We start from the raw sequence: 12,130 nt of genomic DNA on the forward strand, positions 1-12,130 counted from the left end.
CATGTATTGCAGTACAACATGGTTGGGCCCATATTATTTAATCCAAAAATAAAAAACTTTTCCAATCGTGTATATCATCATCTCTGTGTCTGATCTTCTTTCTTTCTTGTCTTTGGTTCTTTATTTCTTCTTGGAGAGGGGGGGACTACATTTACCTCCTCTAACTAGTGTTTTTCTCTCGTGCGTCGCCCGACGCCTTAGTGTAGGTATAGTAGTAGTAGTAACTAACGATACGTTGAGAGAACAACAAAAAGGGAATTTGGGAGAGACTTAGTAGTTATATTTTTATGTACGTGTATATAATAATAATTAGTGTCGGTCACAAAGAAAGGGGAGTGGGCAGTCGAATATTTATGCTGAGTGTGTTGGTAGCAACACCATTTTCAACATAACAGTTGCGCTAAGCAGGGTGTAAGTACTTCGTGGATATCGTTATGGGACCGAAAGAATGGGGGAGGGAGGGAGGGGGGAGCATCTTACAAAATGAAAATTTTTCATTGATTTATATTTTATGTAAGAGGAGCGGCGCGATGGGGTGGGATAGGGAAGGAAGGAAGGAAGGGGGATACGAATGCACACACATGATGATGCTTATATCATAAATTAATTAAGCCATATCATCGATTTTATATAGTGTTCAGCATACAATTTTCTATTTTTTAGAAATCGTAAAAGACGCAAATGGCAAAATAATCAGGCAAGCCTGTCAACTTTTATCTTTACGAAGCTTGAGTGTATTGTCGTAGTAATGTATCTTATGTATTTATTAATCCAAACATATACAAGTATTAATTAGGTTTTATTTTTTTATTTTATTTTTTTTTTTTTTTTTTTTTTTTTTTTTTTTTTTTTTTTTTTAATATTTTTTACTATTTTTTTTAATAAACAATTTTCATGAAATTTCATATTTTAATTTTTAGTGTGAAAATGCAATAACAAAGGTTTATGTCCATTTATAATTGAATTGAATATATAAAGATACGATTGACTATATATTGTATATAAATTTTTTTCATAATCAATGATAAATAATGAATGTCAATGGATGAATCTCGAATTTGATTACACGATTGTTGCGATTATGTCTACTTGGATCAATATTGCCATTTGTTATGCAAATCTTGTTCTACCAGTATGACATTATAAATCTTTGATTCTTGCAAGTCTGTATAAAGACGTTATCATAAGCTTCTCGGATCATTAATTTGGCCAGAAAATTGATTTCTAATGCAATAGCCGAGTGACTCTTTATCTCAATAATATTAGCACATGTGAATCGGTTTTTTTACTTTCGCAATTTCAATATCTGAGAATAAATTTAAGTATAAGGGCCACTTTTAAATCAATGATTAAATTTTATTGTGACATTTATATTATTTATACAATGCGTGGATTTTAATTGAAAAAAGCTTCGGCTTTAACGTAATTATTTAATGAAAAGTCAAGTTAGCCTCGGCTTCGTTTATCGACGAAATTAATCGACGGTTGGCTTTCATTATTACGCGACTCGATTAGAGAATAAATATACTTATCAGGCATTAGATAATAATGGGAGCAGGTAATTGAAAAATCAATAATGCATGGGCCACAATCACCCCATCAGACTGATCAAATTCGTATTTGTGCTAATAGTTTTATAAAACAAAATTATCATACCATTTTAATGTTTTAATGTTTTTAAATAGTTTTTCGATCATTCTCTTATAATTGCTTTAATTATGAAAAGTTGTAATGTAAATGAATTCTTATGATTTGTATCTCCCACCACGATGGATTTATATTGAGATATTCAAAAAAATACGAAATTGAGAATTTAATTAGAAAAAAGCTAATAAAAAGCTAATTAAGCGATTGATAAATTATTTTATTTTATACATTTTTCACACCACAAACGGGATAACGTTATGGCTTAAGTATATTAAGCTTTAGACGATATGTTGGTGTAAAAGGGAAATAATAACTTATTAAACCCCATCTATTATTTTGGTTAATTGTTGCAAACTATACTCTATATTTTGTATATATATATATATATATATATATATATATGCTGAGGAACAATATTTTTAACAATAAGAAAATATCGGTCAAAAATTAGGAATGTAGCTTAGTAATTTTACGCACTGATTTAATCATTAATTAGTTAAACGAAATTCTTTATTAATAATATTAATAAATAACTTTTTTCTTTCTCAAGAATATTTTTGTTTCTTTTTTTCACAATATTGTCTGGCAATTAATTTAGTAATAATGTGGATAAATTCATGGATAAAATTATTAAACTAATAATATTTTAAGTGCTTTTCGAGATTGATATATAATCCACTATGAGAACAATCGCAATGATTTATTTCTGTTGTTACGATTTATTGCAACGATTTGTTACATCGAATTGATATTCAATGATATTCCACACTAAACGTTATTAAATATCATTATTGAATTATTTTATGGATAATTAAGATCCGAATAAAAGAGAACGTATTTATTTCCTATTTTTTTTTACATTGGAGTATGAAATTCAGCTTAATGCAAGCATCAATTTTTTTCTTATCAAATTTCTTAATCAGTAAACACGAGATTAGAATGCAATTGAAAGAAGCACAGCATTGCTATTTCTAAATCTTAAAAGCAGCAGTAGGTTACTAGAAAAAAAAAAAAAAAAAGCCTTGTTCTGAAAATTATTGCGTAAGAATGTGCTGAGAACCCTACGTATTATTTTCTATTGTTCACTGATTTAAAAGCCTCGATAGCTGTTTTCTCTTTTCTCTTGGTGAATTTACTATTATTTATGAAAATAGATTGTGAAATAAAATAATTAAAAAACGATCGAAGTCGAGCAATATTAGTAGCAGTGTATTGAAAAATCACAGAAAAAAGGATAATTTTGCATAAGCGAGGAAAAAGAAACGAACTTTTATGAAAAAAAGATATTTACTTGACAATAAGAAGTAACACTTATAAAAGAAACAAAATTAATATGATCCAATATACTTGAGAGAAAAAAACAATTTATCAGATGAATATATATATATATATATATATTTATTCACGTAAGCCTTGAACGACTCTCGCACACAGTCTTCTACTTATTAATTTAAAACAAAGAATATATATATTTATAATTACATGTAGTTTTTTCTTACTTTAAGTCTGACTCTCTTTTATTACCTTATAAGGAGACGTCATAAACAATTTTAACTATAATTTAATGTTCGTTATTGTTGTTAGAAATTTCCGTGTCAGAAATATTGAAAAAAGATTGACACCGGACATGGATTTATACAAGAGGTCGGTATTACCTGTCTTTCAATGTAGAAACGGGCGTGATGTATCTGTATTGGAGGAGCATAATAATAAAAGATAGAGAAAGATAGGGAGTCGCGAACTAGAAATGGCAAGTCGGAATAGGGTTTTAATAAAGAATTTACCAAGAGGGAGAGAGAGAGAGGGGGGGGGGTTCAAGGAGAGAGGGTTACAACACAAATAAATTGTAACGGACTCCGGGACAAAGTGCGCCATTGCAGTTCTTAAAAAGATTTTTAATCATAGACATTCGTATCGGTTATTAATCTCCAACTGATCAAATATTAATTTGTTTCAATCCCCATTGCCATTTTTCGTCACAAATTGCTTTATGGACGAATATATCGGATTATGGATGATGGACGCGATGACATTTTACATAACTGAAGATATCTGTAACGGCAGCAGCAGCTGCAAAAATCGTTGTCAAGTATATTGTACATTTTGTTTTAACGGGAGGCATGAGAAATTTCTCACAAAAGAGAAAAATTAATAATATTACCTACGCATACATTATTTATTATTCTGTATATACTTCTTTCTTAATACTCAGTATTATTATTATTATTGGATTAAATATAAGTATTTTATAATACTTTTGTATTAATAATAGTGTCAAATACTCAAGTAACATATGAAGTAAAATAATATCTACAAATGTGTAAAAAAAAAAAAAAAAAAAAAAAAAAAAAAAAAAAATTTAATATCAGTGTTGTTAGCGAACTTGTATAACTAATGATGTTGTAATTATATGTACTATAATTATAGTAAAGATTGGTAAAATATGAATAATAAAATTCGTAAGAAAATGTATAGTAACCTGCTGCTAAGCTCGTCAATCCCCGTAATTGAGGTATGGAAGCGTAGGTGAATAGGTCGCAACAAGGAAAATTATCTTAGCTCAGATTTACCTAACATTTGCGTAAATTAACATTAATCCGGCTCAGGTTGTTAACGCGGAAGCAACGTAGCCTCGCTGCCTTTTATCATCATTTATAAATTTAAAAACATGCTGCTTGTATTATTAAGTTAATTGCTAATCCTTCTCTGACCATGATTCACTAAAGTGACGGGCGACGTAGGATTAACAATTGTGCCGGTGAATGAAAATCGTGACCATGCGAACAACGGCTGGGTAAGGCTGTGCTCTATGATGTAGAGGAGCTTCCTCCCCACCACCGGACGACGACAAGACCCTTGATCGGAGGGTATCATTGGCATGGATGAAGGAATCATGTCGGATATTAAAAGCACCGTTACACACAAAAGGGTTTAAGCCCTAACCGAACTTTGGACGACGAATAGAAGTAGTGGGGATAGTGAGCGATCCACCCTCATAAGAGAGGTAGACGGTGTAACGAGGCATCCATTTCGTTAAGAGCATTTGTAGTATTATTCAGGTATTCGTTGCATTAGCGACGTGCAATCACTCGTCGTGTGTCAGTTTTCCACGGCGCGCGGATCTTTTTCAGCCCATCCTCCCTACGATAGCATAAAAAAGAGCCGAGCAGCAATCCCTTCGTTCTTGCTGTTATCGTATCCAATGAAAATGGACGAATGATCGACATCGTCGACGTGCCCGTGGCATTGAGAAACTATCACCTCTTTGGCTAAAAGAGCCTCGAGGACAGGACACGAGATTGTGGTGGCGGTGGTGGTGGCGATGGTGATGGAAACGTCATTTGGTGAGGGCGTTAGGGGTGAGTTGTATGTGAAACACTTGTTACAACCTGCGTAACTTGAGTTGGCACTAGGAGAGTTCAATGACCGCCTGTGTAGCTCGAATATTTCCATCATCGCTTCGATGCGAGCGAGCGATAATCTGCACTCTTATTTATTTAATGCTTATATAATACTTATTATTCGTCAGTTATTTTGATTTAATCACTCTGAGCATCGAGGTGATAATGTCTCGATAATTTTCTCTTCGCTTGTCTCTTTCTGTCTTTCAAATCAATTATCAATCTATCAAAAATTTAATCTTCTTACTATTCGTTATGCAATTCCTTCATTATCCCCGTTTCAGTTATATCAGAAACAATGAGCGCGCGAATTTCAAATATTTCAAATCCAATCCTAACGCAATATAATCAATAAAATAAGCCCGTATAAATGAATGTGTATATAATTTACCTCGGTACGGGTTGTTTATAGTTAAATTTTTTTATTTTTATAATTTCCACGTTTCATTTTTTTGTTTATTGAATAACGTATTTTGAGTTAAAAAAAAAAAAAATTATAAATCATACCGTGAAAATTAAACGCTGGGTTAAGAAAATAATATTATATAAATATAATAGTTTAATAGGACAGTTGAATTTTAAGACTAAATAATTCATTTTTATTTACAAGTGTAGCGATTATTTTTCTGATAATACATCGAACCAATAAGTAATTAACAATTAATTTGCTTCTTAAAATTTTAATTCAAATTCATCTATATGTTACTTTACAATAGATGTATTAAAAAAATAATAAAATATTACAATTATAAGCTGCATTGTGCAAATGCATATTAAATAGAAATATACTTAATAACATCGTTAACAATGATCCCATTTATTTATTAATTATACCGAAAGATTAATCAATGGAAGACATGTAAAATACACATTTGAAATTATGCTCAATTTATTTTAAATTCATACAAAAATATTTGTTTTTGCATTCATACGTCTTTATGTATTCGTTCCAATATTATCTTCTTTACTACTTTTAAATATTTTTAACAAACGGTTTTTTTTTATTTTCTATGATATATATATATATATATATATATAAAGACGGCATTGTTATTCTTTTGTTTATTTTAGATATAATTTTAAATAAATAAGATGTAGAATAAAATTTTAAGCATCGAAACGTAAAGGATTTATATTTTTCTATGGAATATATTTCGTAAATTATTTATTTCTAAACAATGAACGAAAACCCTAAATAATGCATTGAAGAAAAATTGCTTTAAATAAACGTACATTTTTTTAATTCCTTAAATCTAGTGTGTAAATGCACAATACTTTGCACATTGTACACACTTCCGAATGTCAAATGCGGCAAAAGGAAAAGAATTTCAATTCAATTCTTTTATCATTATTAAGGCAAAATAGACTGTAAATACTTTGTTTTGTAATGCCCATATTTACACTCCATAATAAAAAAAAAATAATACTATAATTTTAATTGTTAAAATAACCTGTATTGACTTATTGATTTGTATTCATTGGCCTAGTATGTAATTATATGCCGAAAGTAGTGAAAATCTCCTAATTATGTAAATTCCTTATGAATAGGCTCTTGGTTAAGGCTGTAGAGTATGTGTGTGCGTATCACATATCGGTACCGCAAATAAATGTAAACGCATGTACGCAAAATAGTTTTAAGAGAGATTTTAATTAGCTGGAAATGGAAGGAAACGACAGTAAAAAAGAAAACGGGGGTCCTGAAGATAAGAAATCTTATGCTGGAATTCCCGAGGCTGACTTTGTGGTAAATACATATTTGTTCATCTTGAACTTTCAAACCTTCGAGGCTACATAACCTATCGAACAATTTCAATTTATGTTTAGAATTGCAGAGATCAAATTACATTTTTACAATAGTTCTATTTACGAAAATATTGAATAATAAATTGCTTTCCATAAATCGTCCGATCACGCGAATGATTGTTAAAATATATAAAGATTCTGCCATTATTAAACTTTCAATTTTACAAATATCTTAATTCATATTCATATAATCCTTATTTGGCTGCAGAGACCTGCACTCTCAAATTTCACGCATTACTTTCTTCTATTGGTACTTGATTTTGTTTTACTTTCTTAAAAATTTGAATAAAATTCTAGGATGATGTTGATGCTTTTATGGCAAAGCCCGAAAATAATGGATCTGTTGATAAAGTACTTAAGAAATTAGACGAGAGTCATAGTAAATATAAATTTATGGAATTGAATTTAGTTAATAAGCGTAAAAAATTAAAGGAAAAAATACCGGATTTGGAACAGACATTATTAATGATTGAGAAACTTCAGACGGAGAAAAATAATAATCAAGATATGGAAACTCAATTTGTACTTTCCGATCAAGTTTACGCTAAAGCCCTTGTTTCACCAACTGATAAAGTATGTTTATGGTTAGGAGCTAATGTAATGCTTGAATACACATTAAAAGATGCTAGAGAATTGTTGACTAAAAATATCGAAGCAGCAAAGCAAAACTTAAACTTTATCGAGCACGATTTAGACTTCTTACGAGATCAGTTTACGACCACAGAAGTTAATATGGCAAGAGTATATAACTGGGATGTTAAAAGAAGAAAAACTGAATAATCAATGCAAAAGTTGTGCTGTAGTATTCGACTATCGCCAATGAATGCTACTAAAAGTTAAATTAATCAATTTGTAATTGACTAAATACTAAATAATAAAATGTTGTAGAAAAAAATTGATGAACAGATCAATTAGCATTGTGACAATTTTTCATGAGGTTGAAATTTTCAGATAATTAACATTATTGCTGTTTTAAATTTTCACAGTTTAAACAATCAAATTTTACATTCTAGTTTGCAATTTATTTAAATAATTATTATTGAAAACTACTTCTATGTAATATTTTTAAAATTGTATACTTAAAAAAAAAAAAAAAAAAAACAAGTCATAATTATCGATTAACATCAATTATTTATAAAAATTAGATACGTTTTAAGTTAAAAAGCAAATTACACACAAAATTTGAAAGAAATTAAATAGTTTTATATTGATAGAATTAAATTAAAGGAATAAGAGGAAATAATAGATTGGCTATTATTTTTTTTTGTTAGGGATTCTTAAAAAATTTATTTTAAATTAGTTTATAATTTATTAATATATTATGAGATATAGAAATTGTGTTTACAAAAATATATTTCATATAACATTTGTAATTTGTATCTGATATTTTAATGTTTATCTTTAGAAATAAAAAATTATACAACTCATTTCTTTATAAAGTATTCGAAATATGTACAAACGTATGCCTTTCCTTAATTATATTAACATAATTATACCAAAACATGTATTAAATTATTTATAAAAAAAAAAACATTGAGATTTGTTTTGCAAATCATAAAAGATATATCAAAACAATAAAAAAATATAATAAAAAAGAAATATAGAATTATTATTGTTGAGTACAAAAAACATTTGTATTTACTTTTTTTATTTAACATTTTATATATCGAACCGTATTGAGATAACTGGCACTAATATTAATTAATATTATCGATAAATTTTACATCTTAATATACTGAAAAGTTTATCAGCGAAATCTTGTTTCAAGTATAATTAAGACAAATATATTCTATACATAATTTGGTAAATATTTTAGAATATTTATAAATTCATGTTCTGCTAAATAATTTTTTTACAAAGCTAATATAAATATTGAATTTAGTTTAGGCAACCATTTATTTAATTAAATTTATTATGAAAACAATTTAATTGGACTTTCGAAAACTAAGTAATTAATTTGAAATAATATAAGGCACAATATTATTTTAGCGCAGACTTGTCAATTTTCTTAATAGATATCAACGACTAGTCCAGAATCACGTTATTTCATAACTTGTTCAATTAAGCTGCATTTTCTGACTCATATTTTTGAAGTTTCTCTTTCATTTCTGCAATTTGCGATTTTGCTTCAGCTAACTGTTTCTTTAAAATCTCAGCCTCGGCTGCAACCTGTCTCTTATTAAAATCATCAACTGTAAGAAAGTCTCGAATATATCTATAATTTGTTAAGTTTCAATACAAAATTCATGTGCATAAGATTAACCATTATTTATAAGACTTATCCATTTGATTTATTATTTTCGTAAGAAAAATATTTTATTAAAGTAAAAGTACTCATAAAAATATGTAAAATAAATAAATTATATAAAATTACACTAGACAATCATTATATAAATAAAATGGTTAATAAGTTTTTAATAATTAGATGATATCAAAATTAGTTCATAAAATATTTGTGATTAATGTTAAATAATCATTTAAATGGATACTCTAAACGCTCTTCATATAATGCCACTAAAACATTGGTTAAAGCTTCCATAACACCAGCATGTTCCAAGTACTTTCGAAATTCTTCTCGTTTAACTTCATTGGGCTAGAATATAATAAATATTTACAGTCTATATTATTCCTGTAATTAAAAACTAGAATTTGCATTTGATGTATAAAATATTTTTAAACCATCATAAATTTAAACCAAACTAATTATTGTTATATGAAAATGTTTAAGGAATAATTCTGTGAATGCATGCATCAATAATGTTTATAATGTAGTAGTAAATCACAATTTATTATTAATGCTGAAGTATTATAGTATTATAGTATTATATTATTAAAGTATTACACTTACTTTAATATTCAAATTAATGCTCGGCATTTTTATTGATATTCCTTTGGTTTATCTGCAAAAAGAGAATTTCATACACTAAACACTACTCTTTCACCTTCAAAATGTGACGATTTACTGGATTAGCCAACCCTACAATATCTGAAACTCCTTAAACATGCTCAAGGGCAAAGTCGCATAGACACAATTGAAATTCAAGAATTTTTCGACGATATGTGAGAGCGAGCCAGCAACGTCGTCAGAGCTCTTTCATATCAAAACAAAATAAAAACTACAAAATTTCAGCGCTCGGACTTTGTCTTTGGCGCGTAAATAAGTTGTCGGCTAAATTGTAACACCGTAACACCTGTCGTCGGCTTATTTTTACTTATATTGATATTCTTTCTTTATTTTACTCTTATTTCTGCGCCGACGAACTTTACCATATCTTTATTCGAATTAAGAGCTTTGTAGATATAATTTCTTTACTTAATCGTGAGCCATTTTCACAAATAGAATATTCTTTTAACGACGTTTATTCAATTGTTTGTTTTTTGAAATAGGATATTGATACCATCATTTTTAGGCTTCCTAGTAGTAATATTAGTTTAGAATTTTAGTTTAGAAAAAAGTCTTTCTTATTTGTCATTCATTATATTTTGAATTAAAAAAAGTTGGGCATAGTTTATTTTAATATTATAAATAAAATAGTGTATATATATATATATATATATATATATATATATATATATATATATATATATACATACATACATACATACATATGCGTGCATAGACACATATAATTTAAAACGTGAAATTTTAATTCAATTTATAGAAATAAAATAAAAATAAAATATAATCATCATTTTGGAATTTTTCAAATATGGTTTAATTAGATTTTCCAACAATTTTATATCGATTGTAAATTTTTATACTTATAACCTATATTTTAAAATTTTTAGGTTAGTTTAATGTATGTCTGTGAATGTGTGTTTTAATAAAGTAAATGAATATTTATGCATTCACATTCTGCATCTGTGACTTAAGAAACAATGTTAAGTTTTAAACAAGCCTTTATTCAACGTGCGTTTCTTACTGGTTTAATTGGCATTGTTTCTGTTTTGGGGGATAAAGGTTTACAGAATGGCAAAAGTGAAATTGTCCGTGCCATCTCTGATAATTTGACACATGCCATAGTTGGTGGTATTACATGGACTCTAGTGCTTGTTTTATCAAAGCAATCGTTAACTGAAAATCTAAGAAGGATAATCACATGTTTTTTCATGTCATCTTTAATTGATGTCGATCATTTTATCACAGCACAAAGTTGGGACATTAATGTAAGTTAATGAATGTTTGTGAGTACATTTTCAAAATGAAGAAAAATATGTTTTCAGGATGCAACACATATCAATCACAGACCTTTTTTGCACTGTACTACAATACCAGTGCTTATATGGATTATTATGTACTTGATTTATAAGTTATTCAATATTCCAATATTGATAACTTATTCATGGATGATTTTGGCAAGTTTTATAAGTCATCATTTACGGGACGGGAATAGAAGGGGCTTATGGTTTTGGCCATTTGGTTCAACCCAACCTATTCCGTATTATTTATATTTAAGCCTTTGCATGGTTTTTCCATATTTCATATATTGGATAATGAACTGGCAATTAACAAAGCATACGGAAGAATTATTACTGATTATTTAATTACTTGATTGTAATGAAAAGATACTGAAGAATTCAATATAGATAATTTTATACAGTTACAAGTCCTAACCCGTGCCTTAATACAATGTTTGTATAATATTATATATGACAAAACAATCAGAAACTGTGGGAAACTGTATAAATTATTATTTACTATTTAATTATAATATTATTATAAAATCATTCATTGTATTTGGTTATTTATTTTAACCAACAGGTAGATTTATTTTTAATAGAGTAATGAAGAAAAATTGATTGTGATTTAATAGATTTATATAATATAATTCAGTAATTATTTATTATTAACGAAGTATGAATTAAGTGAGATTATGTTTTGTTAAAAGAGAAATTTTATTAAAAAACTTCGTTTTAGCATTGATTTTAATGGAATTACTTTTAAATTTGTAAATTTGTAAATAAAACTAAAAATATTTTAAAATGTATAAAAATTGTAATTTACATTTTCAATAAATTATTTCATAATTCTATAACAAAAATAGTTTTAGTAAATTGTCACTTAGTATAGTTTTTTAGTTATAATTGTATAGAATTTAATACATTTGTTTTTATAATCAATGTACAAAACTCAAAGAGTCAAATAGTAGAAACATTTAATTTATGTTAGTTTTAATACATTTTAATATTAAATTGATTTAATATATATATATATATATATATATATATATATTTAATATTATTAATGCTTTAGAAATAATATTTTATTAATAATTTAT

The 12,130-nt window shown here is 27.6% G+C and overlaps 4 protein-coding genes across 4 annotated transcripts in view; 2 read left to right on the top strand and 2 right to left on the bottom strand.

The window, feature by feature from the left end:
* Positions 1-5,100, bottom strand: part of sev (receptor protein-tyrosine kinase sevenless) — a 51,374-nt gene extending 46,274 nt beyond the window's left edge. The window contains exon 1 of the mRNA XM_011496086.1: positions 4,909-5,100. Coding sequence (XP_011494388.1) covers positions 4,909-5,100 — 192 coding nt within the window. The remainder of the gene's footprint in view (positions 1-4,908) is intronic.
* Positions 5,101-6,608: 1,508 nt separating this feature from the next.
* Positions 6,609-7,717, top strand: mgr (prefoldin subunit mgr). Its single transcript, XM_011495768.1, has 2 exons — positions 6,609-6,792; positions 7,149-7,717. The coding sequence occupies exons 1-2, from the start codon at positions 6,709-6,711 to the stop codon at positions 7,629-7,631; spliced, it is 567 nt and encodes a 188-aa protein (XP_011494070.1). The 5' UTR covers positions 6,609-6,708; the 3' UTR covers positions 7,632-7,717.
* A 1,156-nt stretch (positions 7,718-8,873) lies between these two features.
* On the bottom strand, positions 8,874-10,128 carry LOC105359473 (C-Myc-binding protein). Its single transcript, XM_011496087.1, has 3 exons — positions 9,700-10,128; positions 9,341-9,444; positions 8,874-9,066 (listed from the first exon to the last, which is right to left on the bottom strand). The coding sequence occupies exons 1-3, from the start codon at positions 9,724-9,726 to the stop codon at positions 8,913-8,915; spliced, it is 285 nt and encodes a 94-aa protein (XP_011494389.1). The 5' UTR covers positions 9,727-10,128; the 3' UTR covers positions 8,874-8,912.
* A 512-nt stretch (positions 10,129-10,640) lies between these two features.
* LOC105359236 (transmembrane protein C5orf28) lies at positions 10,641-11,439 on the top strand. The gene is made up of 2 exons (XM_011495769.1): positions 10,641-11,018; positions 11,076-11,439. The coding sequence occupies exons 1-2, from the start codon at positions 10,731-10,733 to the stop codon at positions 11,394-11,396; spliced, it is 609 nt and encodes a 202-aa protein (XP_011494071.1). The 5' UTR covers positions 10,641-10,730; the 3' UTR covers positions 11,397-11,439.
* The last annotated feature ends 691 nt before the right edge of the window (positions 11,440-12,130 follow it).

This window comes from Ceratosolen solmsi, unplaced genomic scaffold (genome assembly GCF_000503995.2).
Source record: "Ceratosolen solmsi marchali unplaced genomic scaffold, CerSol_1.0 scaffold11, whole genome shotgun sequence".
NCBI classification, from domain to species: Eukaryota; Metazoa; Arthropoda; class Insecta; order Hymenoptera; family Agaonidae; genus Ceratosolen; species Ceratosolen solmsi.